Source organism: Lissotriton vulgaris, chromosome 2_1 (assembly GCF_964263255.1).
Source record: "Lissotriton vulgaris chromosome 2_1, aLisVul1.2, whole genome shotgun sequence".
In the NCBI taxonomy this organism is placed as follows: Eukaryota; Metazoa; Chordata; class Amphibia; order Caudata; family Salamandridae; genus Lissotriton; species Lissotriton vulgaris.
Genome location: NC_141687.1, coordinates 1525240075 through 1525259076, shown reverse-complemented (window position 1 = coordinate 1525259076; position 19002 = coordinate 1525240075). Strand labels below are relative to the sequence as shown.

General features: G+C 46.2%; 1 protein-coding gene across 1 annotated transcript in view; it reads left to right on the top strand.

Moving 5' to 3' along the window:
• Positions 1-19002, top strand: part of ZW10 (zw10 kinetochore protein) — a 235790-nt gene that overhangs the window by 179246 nt on the left and 37542 nt on the right. Inside the window, exons 13-14 of the mRNA XM_086957379.1 lie at positions 3453-3583; positions 11880-12011. Coding sequence (XP_086813505.1) covers positions 3453-3583; positions 11880-12011 — 263 coding nt within the window. The remainder of the gene's footprint in view (positions 1-3452; positions 3584-11879; positions 12012-19002) is intronic.

Sequence of the window (19002 nt, the reverse complement as noted above, 5' to 3'; positions counted from 1 at the left end):
GGGTAGAGAATTCCACATCTTAGGTGCTAGGAAGCTGAGTGACTTTCCGCCAACTTGTGCGTTCCTTACTCCGGGCACTATTGCCAAGAGCTTCCTTGCTGATCTAAGATTCCTCTGGGGTACGTAAGGTCTCCCCAGCGGTTGTAGATACTGTGGCCCTTTATTGGTCATGGCTTTGTAACAGTAGGATAAGGCTTTAAAGGCTGGTCTTTGTCTCACATGGAGCCAGTGAAGCTTCCTAAGCTCGTCTTTCATAGGCGCCCGTCTAGGCAGATTCGAAATGAGACTAGCTGCTGCATTGCTGCACTCTTTGCAGTCTGTTGAGTCTACTTTGTGTCATTCCAAGGTAGAACACATTACGGTAGTCCAGCATTGACACTATCATGGCCTGAACCACTGTCATCTTTGATTCTTCTAGTAAGGAAGAACATTATGTCTCTCCGCATTTTCAGAAGTCCAAAACACTTTCCCGCCACTGCAGAGATTTGGTTGTCAAAGAATAATTTATCATCCCAGTTTCTGAGATTCTTGACCCTAGGTTTGGTTTCCGGGACAGGAGCCTGCTCCATTGGCCACCAGGCCAATGACCAAATAGTCGCCTGGTTACCCAAATTCAAAACCTCTGTTTTTCCTGCATTGAGCTTCAGACAAATTAGGTCCATCCACTTAACAAATTCTACTAGGCAGCGACTGAGAGACACAGCCATCTGAGTAGCATTTTTTGACAGTGATAATAAGCTGAGTGTCATCAGTATATGACACAATCGAGAACCCATAGCTCTGTTACCTCTGCTAGCGGGTGCACACAAACGTTAAACTGGGTTGGCAATTCAACAGGAGCACCCTTGACTGATGAGGCTTCTGTGCCACGTGAAAGGGCGTCCTTACAGAAAAGCCTCAACTCATCGCAGGGTTATGTGTCCTATCCAAAAATGTCAGAGTAACCCTATAAAAATTATCTGACCCACAGTATCAAACACGGTGCTAAGATCCAACATCATTAGGGCTGCCGATTTGCCAGCAGCCAAAATTTGTCGCATGAACTGTCGCCAACAATAGGGCGACTCAGTAGTGTATATATGGGACGGAACACAGATTAATTTTGATCAGTCATGTTGTGCCACTCCATAAAAGCCGAGATCTGTTTATTGATGGCTTCCTCTATAATTTTGAAGATAAGTGGAATGAGCAAAACTGAATGATAATTTTCCGGCTTGCTTGAGTCCGGCAGTGGCTATTTTAAAAGAAAAACCACCATTGCATGCTTTCACCTCCTGGGTACCTGGTCAGAATTTAAAGAGTTGTTGATCAATTTGCTTAGAACTGGGTGAATCACCTCCAAGCCTCGTACCAAGATAAATGGAGAAGCAGGAGCTAGTAGCGAGCCTGATTTTACTGACTCGTATATACAGTAGTAAACTCTTCTGCATCAATAGGTCTGAAACTATTTGACCTAGAAGTGTCCTCTGACCATTCAAACCAAATGTCCAAGCAGGGAGTGTCTCTAGCCTTAACCGTAAACAAGTCAGAAATATTGGCTGCTTTAACCAGAAAAAAATGCGCCAACAAGTTGCAGCCTTCATCTGTTGGAGTGGTAGTTGCTGAGACAGTGCATAGTGAAGAAACTTACCACACGGAAGAGCTCACAGGGGGAATTTTTGAGCCTGTTGGATTTTGAGTGGAAAATACACAGTGAGCCATTTCCATACCCCCATGATGGTTTGTTTTATTGCTGCCTTCTAGCCACTTTTAGGAACAGGAGCTCCAACCATTAACAGTTTTTCTGTAACGCTCGTAGCTGTGTTAAACCACTCATCCGAGGGTTTTGTTCTGTGAAAGGCTCGCCTTCCACAACGAGCAATCTGATTCAAAGCTTCATTAATCCAGTTTTCTACTGGAGAATCCGCTGTCTCGATACAGTTACCCAGACTTGACTGGTTAGGTGACAAAGCACCACAGAATCCAGAGAGGGATATTTTATCCCAGCGCCTGGTCCACGCTACTGAGGCGGCCTGAACCACTTTGGGCAGTTAACTCTTCCCAAAATTGGAATGGAATGTTTCTCGTATGGAAACAATCCATTCCGAGTTCTGCATCATTTGTATCTATGTGTCCTAGTGCCAGGGCTTTAAGCGGGCCGGGTCTTGCCGGTCCTGAGCATTAGCAGTTCTAAAAAGCAGGTGTCGAAACTGGTCCCTTTCAAACTCTTTTTTTATTGTCCTCCCCTCCTAGTAAAAATAAAATAAAATCTACATTTCGCAGCAGTACTGCCCTTCACTCCCTTTCATGTATCTTTAAAGAGACTCGTTACCGTTCTTTCACAGGCTCATCATTTCGGAACTGAAGCATTTTAACCAGTTTATACAAATATGCCATGTTTTGTTGCTTATTTATCATATGCAACTAACAACCATTCACAAAGCCAATAGTCCTGGATTGCTGTAGGTGTAATGTTGCTTGTTATATCTAGGTGCAAAGCCAGAAAGAAGCATCAACATATCATTCAGGTGGCACATAATGCTATTCAGAGAGTTCTAACTTAGTGTTTTAAGCCACGCCCTTAATTCTATCGTCCACACCCCCTTTAGAGCGTCCCCCCAGTTTTTTCATCCCACTGAAAGCCCTTCTAGTGCCTTGTTATTCACATATTTGAGTGTGTCAAAAGCCTCATCACCCGGGTTGTCCCTGCAACCTACTACCTGAATTGCTGAAGTAGCAAATACCACCTCTCTCTCTCCCTCTGTCCACTCTCCTCTCTCTCTCATCACCCCCGTTTTCCGCGAGTCTTCTTGATCTGGGAATCCTCGTACTGTACATCACAGAGAGAACGGGATGAATGGGCTTCTTATCGGAACCACAATCACTTGCAAAGTTTGCTACTAAGTACACTGCTATGAATGATAAAATTGAAGATGATTTGCAATGGGTAAAAACTACTATGGCGATAATAACGATCTACGGTACGGTAATATGACTAAATGCGACGCAAAACATACATGAAGAACAACTGTGCTCTGTTGATGAGAGGATGCCAACACACTAAACATGAATGAAAGGAAAATTGGAGGTTCTTGGTGCATTCATTTGTACTTCAGTTTACTAATAATGTTTTAGAGTTACAGCATCTTGTTTGATAACTGGATCAAATTAAATGCCTTCTGACGAGAATGTATGCTCAAAAGGCATTAAGAACATAATTGAATCTGTTTGTATATACTTCCAATATGAATTAAATGTTAGGGAGCAAGAATAATGAACAATGTTGAACCACTCAAGTATTTAACAGAACATAACAAAAGGGGAGTGATTTGAGTAGGGTTGGAATTTCTCAAAAGGCTTTTAACTAGCTCTTATCAACCTATTTAGCTGAAAATTGTCTTTCTTAAAAGCAAAATTTAAACGTACTTCCAGGTTTACTTGTCTTTTATCTTTGTCTTTATTTTCTCCAAAAGGCACCGAGAGCTTCCTGGCACAAATGCGTTTGCAAAAGGAAGAGCTTCTTGGGCGACTGTCGAGTGCAAATAATTTTGCCAACATTGATGTTGAAGAAAACGACATTGCTGCAAACAAAGCCCTTCGGCAGGTTAGTATGATGGAGAGATTTGACTGTCATCATTCATGCAGTACCCTGCCTCTGCAGACTGGGAATATTGGAGTGACAGTACCGCTTCACAAATTGAGCTTTGGTTTCTCAGGTGACATAACTGATTTAGGAATTGGGGTTCTGTATAAAAAAATCCAATAAAAGTAGTCCTAGTTCAGCACTCATGGGTCGATCAAAAGTGACCCACTACCTGCATGCTTGTGCCTCAGGTTTTGCATTGCAATATGGTTTAGCCACAAGACCATTCTGCATTCAACTACAGTATTGCTAGGAAACAAATTGTTAAACCAGTCTTTCTTAAAAGCAACAAAGTCACATGCCTTCTGGTAAGAATGCTTACTTTTATCAACGGTTAAAACATTTCAAATCTGTAAAGACTCATTGGATATGTTGCACATGAAAACCTCTATTTTCAGTAAACCCTGAACACAGTCTTTAAGTCCATCAACTGCATGGATTTATAGCCATTTGGTCCCCTTTCCGTTCTGTCTCTCCTCCCTCCTCCATTTGATTCCTCTTCATTTACCATTCACTCTGAAGCTAGTTTGCCAGCATAAGCACAACAGATGCCTGAAAATCCGTATTAAGAGTACGAGACTGTTGCCATGCCTCACTGCAATTCCAAGTCCAAGGAACTTAGCTGTGGTATTCCACTTGGGTCTACAGTATCCCATTCCGTTTCAAGGTAAATACAAGGCCCCTAGCAAACTGTCTTCACTCTGTAGAGGCTAAATTATACATGCATGTCCATAAATCCCAGCAGATCTGTGCACTGGTGAAAAGTATTAGTGTTGCGGGACTCTTGCAGGGCCATATCATTCTAGTCAAATGTTTTATACTGAGCTGGTGGGTGAATACCAATATATTTTTCACCTCTGAGACCCCGCCATCATTCATAAAGTGCAAGTTTTCCCACATGGACAGCTTTCACTTTGCCTTTTTGAATAGGTTACCACCCGATGTTGGGTGTGTTGGTAACCTGTCAGTAGTTTGCATTGTCAGTGCTGTCACCAAACACTGGTATATATTACAACTTGCAATGCGGAGGAGGACGCCCTTTTCATGACCTTTCCTCTTTCCAATTCTGAGTGAGTCATAAAAGGCACTTTGTGAGTCAGAAAATTCTTTCTGACTCACAAAGTACATTTAGTATATTGTATCTTGTGCGACCGCAAAGCCACCTCATACATCAGGCCAGCATGTTGACTTGCCGTCTGTGTTGAGTTGGAAGTTGAAGTGATCCATGATAGAGGTGGTGCTATTGGTGGTGGCTGTTGAGTGGAGGGATTCTTTGTGTATGAAGGCCATTCATCCTCCGTGTTTGTCAATGCTGTCCCAGTGAATTATCTTGAATCCGTTCGTTGTAGCAGTGGCGAAGCCAGTGCTAATGTCAGGTTGAGCCAAGTCACGGTGAGTAAGACGACATCAGGGATGAGGACGGTGAAGATGTCCCAGATCTTGATGGAGTGTTTGTAGAGAGATGGGGTGTTGATCAGCTGGCGGTGGAGTTGTTCCATCTCGATGGAGGTGGGTGGGGCCTCGTGAACAGGGGTTCTGATGTCACAGGAGAAGGGACAGTGTCTGCAGGAGGAGAGTCCTGCTGTGGATCGTTGAGGTGCATGGTTACAGTCGTCATTGTGGTAGTAGGTTGAGGGCCATTTGCTTGGCGTTGCTGTAGCTGGGTGGAGGTCTAGGGGTCCTGGCAGTGGATGCATTCCAGGCTCGGACGATATTGCCTTTGATGCGCCTATGGTGCGCCCTCCATTAAGTCGGTTTCTTGAAAGGGAGAGTGGCACTGGTCGGGGGTCTGGGAGAGGCAGGAAGCGGGTGGAGAGCGGTACAGAAGACAGGAAAAGCGAACAAGAAGGAAAAGCAGTTTTTTGTAGAAAAATAGGGCTAAAGGAGAAAATGAGGATAAACGAGGTTGAATGAGGAGAAAAGAGGTTAAGGAAAAAATCAGGGTTTAACAGAGAGAACGATGTTGAAGGAGAATAACAGCGAGATTAAAGGAGAAAACCTGAGGTTAAAGGAGGAGGCACAGTTAAGGAAATTAACGAGGTTACATGAGAAAAAAGGAACAAGCATTTGCAATGCAATAGGTCTCGCATTATAAAAGTTTGAGCTATTGGCATTGCTAATAATAATGCAACACCAATAGCTCAAATATTCAGTAATGCCAGACCTATTGCATTGCAAATGCTTGGTCTGTCTTAAAATGAAAGATGGATTTAATGAATTTGCGAGATGTGTAAAACTGAACTTGTAGCCTATGTAGGGTTTATGGAATGTATGCCATTCTTATGTGTGATATGTCTATCTTAAAATCAATAAAGAAATTTAAACAAAAAGAAACAAAGTCACAATCCAAGGCAGCACAGAATGTTCTAACCGCAAAGGATTTCCAGGAATATGAGTAATGAGAGACACCACTTTATCCCTCTCTCTTCTGTGACCAAAAAAGAAGGATTCTTCTGCTATTTCCTCATAGCAAACAATTCAAAGAAATAATAAATTCCCTCTCCAGAGTACATCCTTGTTTGAAGGCTCCTTTCTCTTCACCTTCTCTGCTCCATGCTACCCGTCATGTCAGTGGTCAGTTTTGCAGTGCACGCTCCCACCAAGCACTGATAAATTAAGTCCAATTGTAGATAACGATTGACAATGCAGAATGTTAGCTCGTGTTTAACTTAGTGCAAATGCACATCTGAATAACTAAGACTGTTGTGGCTATTTAGAATTGGAAATGTTTCAATGGTGGAAATATGGGACAGTAGATTAAGCATTACTACGGTCTGTGTAGAAGGGGTAGTGGTTCTTCTTGGTTTTCTAGTCACTCCTGTTATCCCCTTTAGAGCACTTTCCCCTAGAGTCTTGCACTCTGTTAGTCACCTATGCCCATCCCCATCTGCATGTATCTCCTTTTAACTCACTTACATTTCCACACGCAACCCACCCACGAAACTGTAAACACAGCATTTTCTTTTCCTTTGCCACTGGCCATATTTGAACAGTTGAGTAGCCCCTTCACATATTTTCCTACAGTTACAAAAGGCACACAAGTGACCATTATTGTTTGCTCAGCAGAGAGGGCAATGACTGGATGAGCATATAGGCTGTACACCTTTATGATTCCTAGAGAGGCACTGCGGGAAACTCACACTTCTTTCTGCTTCAACTTCAAAGCATTAAAGTGTGTCCTTCATAAACACCCATCCACACCCTAATCTCAACTAGACACGGGTCACTTCACAGTATGCTCTATACAAGAGTCACACCTTGCATCAAAAAATGCGAGACCTATTGCATTGCAAATGCTTGTTACTAAGAAAGCTGGTCTCCACCAATGCGTCATGGTACTCTCCCTCGCATGAATGCCCTGCTCTGCTCTTCACTTCCGGTGTTGAATGTAAAGTCCAGTGTCCTGGCTGGACTCTCTCTCTCTTGCAGAGCACCAGTGTCCTTAAACCATGGCACACTGTACGTGGCATCAATGTATGAGAATTCTTTCTTCAAGCAGCCCCAAATCCAGGGGTTACCCATGCCTAGGGTGCAGTGTGCCCTCAGATCAAAAGATCTACGAACTAAGCACTACATAAACAGTCAATATTTGCAATGTCGTGGTATAAATAACAGGTTAATGGAAGTGTAGAATGGGTATATTATTACCATGGTCTCTGTTGACAACTAAATGGGCTGTTGAAGTGGACTCAGCAGACTATTTCTGGTTCATTTGTGGAAATGAAGGTCAGGAAAATTTCCAGAAAATACTAAGGGTTAGGATCTTTTAAATCACAAAAAGAGGAAATGCTCTGGCACGGGTGGAGGTACATTGCACAAGGGCCATTTGTCTAATGATTGGTGATCTTTTTTTCTGAGCGAAAGCAGTGCAAATGATTCTCCTGTGTACAAAAAGGGATCCGAAAACAGAGATATTAACGATGTTAATGTATTTTGTTCGGTGTAAAACTGACAAAAGAAAGATAGGGAGCGGTTTACAGGGTGTCTCTCATTGACAGACAATCCGTATTTGAGTACTGTCACATTTATGAGACATTTGCAGGTGATTATTTCTACGAATGATTACGTGGCACACGCAAAGCAGAAAATGCACTTTCTGTGGGCTGACTCAGCATGTCGAATGTGTAACAAAAAAGAATCTCCGAGTAGGTCAGTCTGCCCTGCACAGAAGGACCCCAAGTCAAGGGGAGGCAGGCCAGGACCAGCATGTAAAGAGGTTATAGTCCAGTACTTTACCACCTGCAGTGTTAACTTACCTGAAGACCACTAAAACGAGAAAAGAGGGCATTTCTTAATTTCTGAAAGGAAAACATATATATACAAAGTGAAAACCATCCCAAGATCACTTAGAATTTTCCAAAGTATTCCTAAATTAAAACCACAGCGTACTGAAGAGGAAGTTCCCTAGCAAAAACAATTATAGAAAACTCCGAACTAATCCATATTTAAATATGAAGCAGTGCTCTCTTCCGACATAGAAGTATTCACCCTACCTCACGCTGACAGGGGCTCCCCCGCAAGCCAGCACGAGCCCCAGCCCTACCTGAAGATGTTGAAGTCTAGCATACAGGCAAATCAGAAGCAGCCTCGTTGTGCCTCTGCGACCTTGAAGTCGTCGCATCCTTAGTTACACAGGCAGCACTCTATGTCACAAGTGCAGCGTGGGCATTGTTTGAGCGAAAATGAAAGAGCGGTGGGCCACATTTTTTTATTACAACAATGCGAGTGGCGTATTTTAAAACAGCACACCATCGATGGAATATACAATTGTAAAAAACACGCTATGCGTGCTGTATTGTAACCCATCTTTTATAAAACATGGCACCACTGGTTATCCAAAAAATGACCACCCCCCTTACATTTAAAGCTGATGTCCAACACCCTGCAGACAATCACCTTATGCATGAAAGGCAAAACTGTAGAAAATGTTGAATACAAACGAAACAAGCATTGAGCATTTCTGACACCTTTACACATAGTTAACTCTTTGCTTCCTTCCTCCGATTCCAGAGTGCAGTGTGCTAGGCCACGCCCTCTCTTGGCGGTTCGGATACTCCGCAGGGCAAACGTGGTGTCAGAAGAGCCGCAGTCGCACATACATCATACTGGTCATTATTGGAGCATTATACCGGACCTTTGCCCAGAGCACCAGACTGGCAAGAGGAGGGTTATAAAATCCCGGGTCTTGTCACGTGCTGTCATTTACGCGGGAAAGTATCTGGTCTCGGGGTTCCCTCTGCGTGGAACAAGATGAATAATGAATAAAGCTTAATGCCGCACGAGGCATGTAATAAGATTTGGATGGCTGGAGGAAATCCAGCACAACTTGGTTAGGGGCAACTTTCTGGCTTAGTACATTCACAGTTGGTGGGTTCACAGTCTGCGGCTCTGTGAGGCTGGCTGCTGTGGCTAAAATGAGCGGTCTTTAATTATTCAACAGCGCCCTGCTGCCTCTGCTCTAACCTGTGGGAGCTGAAAAAGAGCTACTGAGGCAAGGTCAGTCAGCCGAAGGACCCACACTGTTTCTTTCTCGTATTTCATTTTTGAAACAAGATATTCTACCGAGCAAAAAGAACAGCGCAGATACCTGAACAATAACAACTTTCCAGCCCTGTGTTTTGCAATATCACACAAAAGAAGCCTGGTAGAAATTGTCAAATAAATAATTCCACACGCCCGTCCTTAAATGAGCATGGCGCTCTTCATCATTAGTAACTAAAAAGAACTAGCAACAGCCGAAGGAAACGAGTGGTGCGTGTGAGCTGCCCACCGCTCTTTCCTTCTTTCATTTAGTTGCTTCCCTGTGAAATGGATCCAAAGAAGAAGGCTGCGAGTGGTGTGCGTGCGCGCGCGTCACTGCGAGCCATGTGGTTTCAATTATCGCGCCCGTGTCTGGGCACTACAATTGAAACCACATGTTGGCCGGTGCGCGTAATAGACACCAATAGGCCATGGGCGGAGCAATGCGCCCGCCTTTGGCCAATTGCGTGCAGTCTTTCATAAAAAGACGCATTCAAAGACCAATAGCCTGGCCCAAAAGGAATCGCACACGCACAAGCGTGTGCGATTCCTAGGTCCATTTCCAAACCCCCTACAAAAAGTGTTGTGCTGCGCACTGCCCCGCTAGGCGCGAGACCTAAAAACAGAGTTGAGTGAGGACAAAAGAGAGGTTAAATCGAGATGAGGAGGCAAAACATAGGTGTCACAGACAGTGCAGTACGGTGGATCAGCTGATCGGGCTATTTGATCAGCTGGTGGCCAAGCTCAGTGTTCGAGCTGGCAGCAGCAGTGGGGGCTGGCCCAGGGACTTGCTCAATGGGGTGGCATTGCGGCCTATATTAAGTAGGTTCCTGGGAGGGGCACTGGGTAGGGTCAGTGTGAGGCGGGAAGCAGGTGGAGAGCTTCGCAGAAGGCAGGAAATGCCAATAAGGGGCAGAACGCAGTTTAGGCAGAAAAAAACGGGGTTCAGAGAGAAAATTAGGAAAAACAAAGTTGAAAGAGGAGAAATGAGCTTAAAGGAAAGAATGAGGTATAATCCGGGTTTAACTAAAGGAATAACCAGATTGAAGGAGAAAAAAGCGAAGATAAAGGAGGAAGCACAGTTAATGTAAGAAACAAGGCTACAGGAGGAAAAAAGAAAAACAGGGTTAAATGAGGATAAAAGTGAGGTTAAGATGAAAAGGCAAACCAATGGTGTCACAGACAGTGTGGTAGGGTGGATCAGCTGATCAAGGCTGTTCGATCTGCTGGTATCCGATCTCCATCTTTGAGCTGACAGTAGCAGTGTGGCTGGCCCAGGGACCTGCTCCTGTAGTGGCCGTGAGAATTGCAGGTACTTAGCTGGTAAAAAAAGAACATGACTGCACACAGCCCATGCACACCAATTCATAAAATGATTTTTTAGGATATTTCATATTGCCATAGCACAATTGTGTCCGTCCTTTTCCACTGACTGGTTACAGTTATAAATTGGATACGGGCTTACAAGTACCTTGTACATTTTGCCTTATTTAGCACATCTGGCTTTGGATCCCTCGCCCCGAATGGTATTTCTTATTTCAGGACTTTAAATATTCGCAAGTGTTAGTGAAATGACCAAACAGTACGTGCAAGGCGAGAGTGACACAACTTCAAATGCAAGAATTTTGCTCAGGATCGGACTGCCTATGTCGCCTGACTCTAGTCCGGCCACAGTTTGTCATTTATACATGAGAATACTTGACCTACTGAAAAACTGCAACAACTTGGTGCAATCAGTACACCAAGTGTTGCATCCATGAAAGGCTGCATGACTTTTCAAAACCTATCACCTTTTAAAATTCTTTTGGAATGTGACTTCTCAGCCTACAGGTTGTACGTTAACTCTTGTAGTTAATGCCAAATAAGGATTTGCACACCCATCAACAAAACATCCATTGTGATCATTCATGGGAAGCACTGCCTTTTCTGGAGAGGTAAGCAAAGTTTTCTTCCCAAATTCCCATTAATTTTAATAAATACTACAAATAGACATAGTTTACAGTTTTCAGCATGTAAGCATTCACTTTAAACACAGGACTTTCCTACCTTTTAAGTTGTTTAGAAGCCACCATCCACTCAGTTTCAGCATTGCAAGTATAAGCATTGCAGTGTTAACGTTGACTCATGACAGACCTACATACCCATTTCATTATTTGCGAGGGAATAGTGACCGTTTGCGGGGAAAGCTATGCACATGCTTAAACGTAGGTATTGTGGCAAATTCCACAAACTACAAGTAGGCCAACAATGCGAAACTAATATTTAACACTCCTCTAATTTTCAACGCATGTCAATGACATAAATGCTGTTGAAAATAGTTTGTTTTCTTCTGTGACTGAGTTTTGCTTAACAGTTGTCTTCGCTCTTGTATGACTGCCCAGTAGCTTTAGAACGGGGCATCCAGTGAGTGTCCAAAAGGTCCAGATCCAATAAGGAATATTTATTCCATGTTTATTTACATATGAATAATTGAAATGGAACATATTTACAAAGACAGTGGTTGTCCTAATTACTGGTACTAGACCAGTCCCTCAAAGAGCTGTATCACCCAGTTATGCGTGTCACCCAGTTGTGCACCTTTTCAGAGTTTTGCTTTAAAACATGTAGAAGCAAGGACATGCGCTGACAATTGCAGGTAAGTGACATGGACTTACGTTGGATAACGCTTTTTCAGGAGTTTATTAAAGCATTACATACATTAAGCTTAATGACCAGTAGCAGTTGTTATAATTTTCAGATAATACACCAGTTGAAGCGGCTGGGAAATGTGTGGCAAGACGTCCTTCCTGTTCACATTTACTGCAAGGCAATGGGCACCTTACTGAACTCCGTCATTACCGAGATGATCAGCAAAATCACTGCCTTGGAGGTATGTTACTTTTGTGGATGCATTTGTGTTTGGTTTGCCATGGTTTCACTTTAGATAGTTGCGTTTAGCTTTCCTCGTGCCTTTAAAAATATATATTTTTTTAACTCTTACTGCTCCATCTCTTCTACCTTGCATAGGAAGTCTGCGCTAAGCTTTATTACTGGCCACAGTAGCTGCCTGTGCCATCAACGATGGTGTGAAACTCTAGCTATGACTGACTGCTACCACTTTGTCCGCTGATGGACAGGTGCGCAACCAAAGAGCTTAGGGTGCAGGTGCCTGAAGCTGTGATGTAAGTGAATGGAACTAGGATAGTAGAGAGAAGTGTGGCTCACTGGTTAGAGGAGGCAGACCTGGAAGCAGAGGTCAGCCCGGGACCAGGGTTCAATTCCCGGCTCGGCGGAGTCTTGAGTCCTAAAATGTCCACGGACTCGACAATTCTCGCTCTGGTGCCTACTCGATTCATGGGTTCACACTCTGCGACTCTGGGCAATAGCTTGCTTAATCTCCACAACGGCCCCTCGCGGCGGGATGCCTGGCTTTCACCTTGCGGATACCCTGCCGGGGTTATCTCACAGGGGAATTCCAGGACGGGTCCCCTAAGCAAGCGCTTAGATACCGGGTCGGTGATTTGCGCTATATAAATACATGTACATTTACATTTACATTTAGTAGTGACTGGAGCTAGGGGTGAAAGTGACTTGGAGTTAGGCACCAAAGTGACTCAACGAGGTATGTAACTGACTTGATCAAGGCATATAGGAGCCTCGACCTAGGAGTGTGACTCAAACGAGGCCCATAATTGACTCAGTCTAGGGGTTGTGTGGGTTTTACACCTGGAAGCGTAAGTAACTCAAGTTTGCGATGTATGGTGTGGGAGTGACTCAAGATAGTGATGTAAATGACTCCAGCTGGCAAAATAAGTGAATGAAGCTAGTGCTGTAAGCAGATTTGGCTACTGTGGTTAGTAACAGAGTAGGGGGTGTAAGAGACTCAAACTAGGGATATGAGACACTAAAGCAAAGGTTTTAAGTGACTCAAAAAAATTGTAAAAAATGTAAATTGATACTTGTATAGCGCACTACTCACCCGCAAGGGTCTCAAGGCGCTTGTACGAATACCGCTGTGGAACCCATCCTGGCTTTCCCTGTGAGGCGTCCACTCCTGGGCACCCCCAAGGTGGAGGCCAGGCATCCTTAGCATTGTGGGGGCCGTTGTGGAGATTAAGCAAGCTATTGTCCAGAGTTGCAGAGTGGGACTCCATGATTGGAATAGGCACCGAGGCGAGAATTATCAGGTCCGTGGAATTTTGAGCCCAAGACCCGCTGAGGCGGGGAATTGAACCCTGGTCCAGGGCCAGACCTCTGCATCGGGGTCTGCCGCTCTAATCATCGAGCCACACTTCTCCACCAAAAAGGATGTAATGACTTAAGCTAAGGGTGTAAGTGACTCGAGGCAAAGGTGTAAGTGACTCAAGCTAAGGATGACATTGACTGTCTCTAGGGGTGTTGGAGACTCGGAGCTAGGGGTATAAGTGACTCAGACCTAGTGATGCAAGTGATGTGGAGCTAGGTGTAAAAGATGCCCAACCTAGGCATGTAAGTGGCTTAAGCTCCAGAGCGGCTATAGTTCAGAACAGTAGAGGTATGACTTAAGGTATGGATCTGAGTGGCTCACATTGGAATTTTAAGGGTTGTAGGTGAGTGAAGTTAGGCATGCATGTGACTCAGAGCTAGGAGCTTGAGTGGCTCGGAGAGTGGTTTCTTGGCGACTAAAGCTAGGGATTGACAGTTTGCTCTGATGTGCAAGTGCAAAGTGTGTTCTAGGCTGTACAAGTACTCAGTGCTGTTTAAAGACTGAACGGGGGCTCTGTGCTGTACAAGCTCCTTGAGTGCTTAGTGCTGTACCAGTGCCAAGTTTGCTCACTGTTCTGCAATCGCAACGTGTTGGCAGTGATGCACAAGGGCTGAATGTACTCAATGCTGTTTAAGGACTGTTGGACTTGGCCCTTTTCCCTGAAATTTTTCGCTTTTTTTGCCCCCCTAATTTAGGATGTCCCCTCATCGTAACAACATTGTATAGGCCCTGCGTAGTTATGTTATGTTATACTATGTTAATAGCACTTCTATAGCGCACAGATGCCCCAGCAAAGGGGCGTCCCGGCGCTTCTGGAAGGGAATCCAGACAGTTGAGATGCCCTGTGTAATGTTAAATCAATTATAAGGTACAGGTGCTCTCTTCCCCTAACATGGCTGCCACTGACCCCTGCTCCTGGAACCTTCTAGAACAGGGGAGGTGACATCAACTGCCACTGCCAACTGTCAACTTTCGCTATATAAGGAAAGGGAGGGAAACTTTCCAGTCAGAGAGTAGTTGGGGCATCACTGACCTGGGGGAATCTACGCAGGAGACTTAAGAGGTAGGGCCTAGAGGGGGACTTATGCCACTGGGGGTGACAGGGATTAGGCGCTGCCCACCAAGTTGAGTGAGGGACCCTGATCTAGCCCACTGATCTGGCCCGGCAGGAGGGGAACCGAGGGACCATCTACAGTGACCCGCTGAGAAATCCTGTCAGCAGCCCTCAACTCAACCCCCCTTCAAGAAACAAGGAACTATTCACAAGGGCGCCAAAACTATCAAGCGCCAAGAAGAAGAAGTCTAACTGCGCTAACTAGGACCGCTGGGGATCAACCAGGTACAGGGCTGTGCTCCTTCCGCCCCCTTTGTCCTGACCTGGGTCCCTGCGCTGACCTACCACTGTCGTGTTGCCTGTCCTGCATCATCTGAACTGCCTAATTTGCCTCAGCTGACAGAACTGCTGTGTGTGCCCCCACATTGCGTTTCACTAGCGCTGTGTACTGTGAAGCGCTGTAACCTGCATCATCTCTACCGTGGTGCTGTCTGCCCTGCCAGAACTTGTCTGTGAAGTGTCCCCCTGCTGTGCGCTGGGCCGCGCTGGGCCTGAATTGCTAACTGCCCCCTGAGGTGCTATCACGCTCCAGCGTTGCCTGTATCTGTACCCCTGTGCCCCCTGAGGAGCGCTACATCCCTCAGGTTCCAAGAACTGCGGTGCCCTGCGACCCCTGTGCCTGGAGGGTCTGTAATTCGTCAACGCCCCCCTGCCTGCTGACGCGCTGTGTGAGGGCCCTGAAGCACTGTCCCACGTGGCGCTATCTTAATCCCCACTCACCTCAGGGGAGACTGCCCGGGAAGCGCTGGGTCCAGAGCGCTGTTTCCTGCCCCCGGCGGCCCTCGGTGCCAGGAGAGGGCCGCCGCTGTGTTGAGAGGCCGCCGGAATCTGAAGAGGGCAGCGCTAGGACCGAAGACTGCCCCATCACCGCCACAGCCGGCCCAGAGAGTGAAGAATCCTCGCGGCGGGCCCTCGGAGCCATGAGAGGGCCGCCGCATTGAGGAGAAAGGCTGCATTAGGCCTCACTAGGACGACGAGGCCGGGAACCACCATCACGGGACAGGGGCCGACAGCCGCGTCACTAGGCCACGCCCCGGCCGCGCAGTGATTGGCTGCGTGGCCGAGCCCCTCATAAGCAGCATTCTGATTGGTCCTGGGCCCGGGAAAGCCTCTGGAGGCCCGGGACCAGGAGAGGAACAGCCGGTCATCATCAGGGAGGGCTCCGGGAGGAGTAAGAGCCCCCCCCCCCCCCCAATGTCGACAAACCTCCGCCCGACTACACCAGCAGCGCGGGGCCCTGTGTGGCCCTGCTGTTCCACAACTAGCCCGACAGAGTGGTGCACATCGGAGGGCTCAGGGAAGAGAACGAGCCCTCCCCCAGCTTGCCATCACCGTCACAAGGGCCCGAGAGGGCCGAAGAGTAAGGTAACTCCCGGAGCGGGGGTTGGAGGGACTGAAACCGCCCCCTGAGGAACACTGTTGTTGGGCCCCGTCGACCCTAATTATTTACAGGAGGCCCCCTCTGAACTGGGCAGTAGCCCCTAGGGACTGGGTAAGAACCCCAAATTCCTCCTTGAGTGACTGGTCTGCGGCGGAAGTAGTCCCTGACTGTGGAATTGTTTAGCCAGATGGCCTCTTAGCCGAAGCTGAGTTCCACGAGGGAAATACCCTACGGGGTCAATGCCTTACCTGTGCCTACGGATATGATTTGCCTGCTAAAGGGGTTACTTACTGAATGGAATGTCTGCCTCTGCTGAATAAGTCCGCTTAATGCCCTGTTGGCTCCTGGTTAAGGGAATGTTATTCTTCCTGCCTGATCCCAGTGAAATGTTGCCTGACCTCTAAAGAAGTTTTACCTAAGGAGTCGATATATGGGTTCAGTGTAGATGAATTAGTTATCTGGGCCTTTACACAAGTGTGTCCACTGCTTACCTGAGGAAGCGTTTATTTACATGATGAAATGCCCTGCTGATCCCTGCTGCTTGGAAGTGGTTATTGCTACGTAATGAAGCTTGATTTCCTCTAATGCAATGGTAAATGAAATGTTTATTCTGGCCTGATGAAATGCGTTCTCTTGCTTCATGACATGCTCATCCTTGCCTGATGAGCTGATGGTTAAGGCCTAATGAAATGTTATTGCTGAGTAATGCACTGCTTATTCAGGCATCAGGTAATGGGATGGTTTTACCCTACTGAAATGGTGGTCTTTTCTACTGAATGGGTTACTTCCAATGAATGAAACGTTTATTCCAGCCTGACCAGTAATGAGATGTTTACTCTGGTTCACTGAGGAAACGTCGCCTGTGTTCTAAAGGGATGACGATACTAATGTCTTCACCATGAGGTGCTGGTTCTCTTGCCAATGAGGGGTTACCTGATTTTTCACTAAAGTGTTTAGGCCTGCAAAGGAAGCTGTTGACTCAAGGCCTCCAGTTATTTAAGGAACTGCTTCGTACCGAGTAATGGAATGTCTTAGTTACCCGATGAAATGTTTATTGCTCAGTAACGTACTGATGGAATGCTAATCCCTTAAGGAAATGGTTATTACAACATGCTACATTGATTACTGAACTGCTCCCTTTACTCCCCTCTGATGAAATGCTCTGATGACATGGAGATACTGTAATTTTTGATTACCCTGACTCTGCTCTAGTAATAATAATAATAATAATATGACATTTGTAATGCGCTCAGCTTACCCGGGGGCATCCCGGCGCAACAGACCAGAAGGAGAGACTCAGCTAATCACTACTGTGGAAACAGGTAGGTCTTAAGAAGTTTCCTAAATGGTAGGATCTTGGGCTCTGAGCGAATCTTGAGGGGCAAAGAGTTCCAAAGAGACGCCACCTGCACAGAGAAACGCCTGCCCCCAGAACGGGCTCTCCTTACTCTCGCTGACTGCAGAAGATGTTTTTGGTCCGAGCGCAGCAGACGTGGGGATTTGTAAGGGCGGGCCATGTTGGCAAGGATGGGAGGACCTTTGCCATGCAGAATTTTGTGGGCTGTACATAGCGCTTTAAATTTCACCCGCTCCTTCACGGGGAGCCAATGAAGCGCTTTGAGGGCCGGAGCAGCAGACTGCCTTCTGGGAACATCCATAAGGACTCTCGCAGCTGCGTTTTGCACCTGTTGGAGGGTTTTAAAGGTTGCTTCGGGAGCACTGAGAAATAAGGCATTCCCATAATCGAGCCTCGATAGAATTAGGCCACGTATCAACAGCTTCCTTGCTGGATCAGGAAGCAGTGGTAACACCTTTCGGGCTGATCTCAGCAGACCAAAGCATACCCCTGCGGTTTTCCTGGCATGGGTCCTGAAGGACAGATCTTCTTCCAACCATACTCCCAAGGACTTGATCTCCTTCTTGAGGGATGGTGGGTCACCAAGAGACCGGGGCCAACAACTCGCAATAATGGAGGGACTGGAATTGCCCAGGAGCATCAGCTCGGTTTTACCTCCATTAAGCTTTAGGGCGGAGATAGACATCCAACGATAAACATTGGCAAGGCAGTCGTGTAACACCTCAGGTTGTTCCGCCAACTGAGTGAGGCCCACCACCAGCTGAGTATCATCAGCATAGCTGATGATCTTCACCCCTGAAGGGGCGACCACTCTTTCAAGTGGAGTCATATATATATTAAATAAGGTAGGGCTCAGCGATGAGCCCTGCGGGACTCCACATTGAGGAGGGATTAGGGCAGATTGCTCTGATCCTTCCCAGACTTGGTAGAAACGGTTAGAGAGAAAAGATCCCAACCATTTCAGAGCCGTCCCTGAGACACCTACCTCTGACAGACGTTGGAGGAGCACCTGATGACTCACAGTGTCAAATGCAGCACTCAAGTCCAGGAGGATCACTGCCACTGACCCTCCTGTATCTAGAGTGCTCCTTGCCTCCTCCACTACTGCCAGCAAGGCTGTGTCTGTTCCATGGCCGGGGCGGAAACCAGTCTGGGAGTCTCCTAGCAGGTGGTTAGACTCTAGATGGTGAGAGAGCTGACGGTTGACCAGCTTCTCTGCAATTTTTGAAAATCCAGGCAGAAGTGAAATTGGCCTGAAGTTGGTCAAGTTGGATGGATCCAATCCTGGTTTTTTCAATAAGGCTTTTACCACAGCCTTTTTCCATCTCTGGGGCACTGTGCCCTGAGCGAGTGACAGGTTCATGAGGTCAGTCAGAGGAGTTGACAAGGTGTTAGCCACGAGTTTAAGATGTTTTATGGGGACTGGGTCACCCGGAGAACCACTCTTCATCTCCAACAGGACTTTTATAACCTCCTCTTCCGAGAAGGGGCCAAAGGATGCTAGCTCAATCGGGCGACTTATTGGACTGGTAACCGGTTCATGGATTTGAGGGATGGTGGGTAAGGAGGATAGTATTTTCTCTATTTTAGAATGGAAGAAGCTGGGCAGTTCCTCACATTTTTCTTTGGGATTATCATGCACCACTGGAGGGACCGGGGCTTTCAGAAGTTCCTTGAAGATTTTAAACGATTCTCCTGAAGAATTACTTGCTCTCTCAATCCTATCGCTAAAGAAAATCTTTTTAGCGTCCTTCAGTGCGCTTTTATATTTCCTCAACTCTCT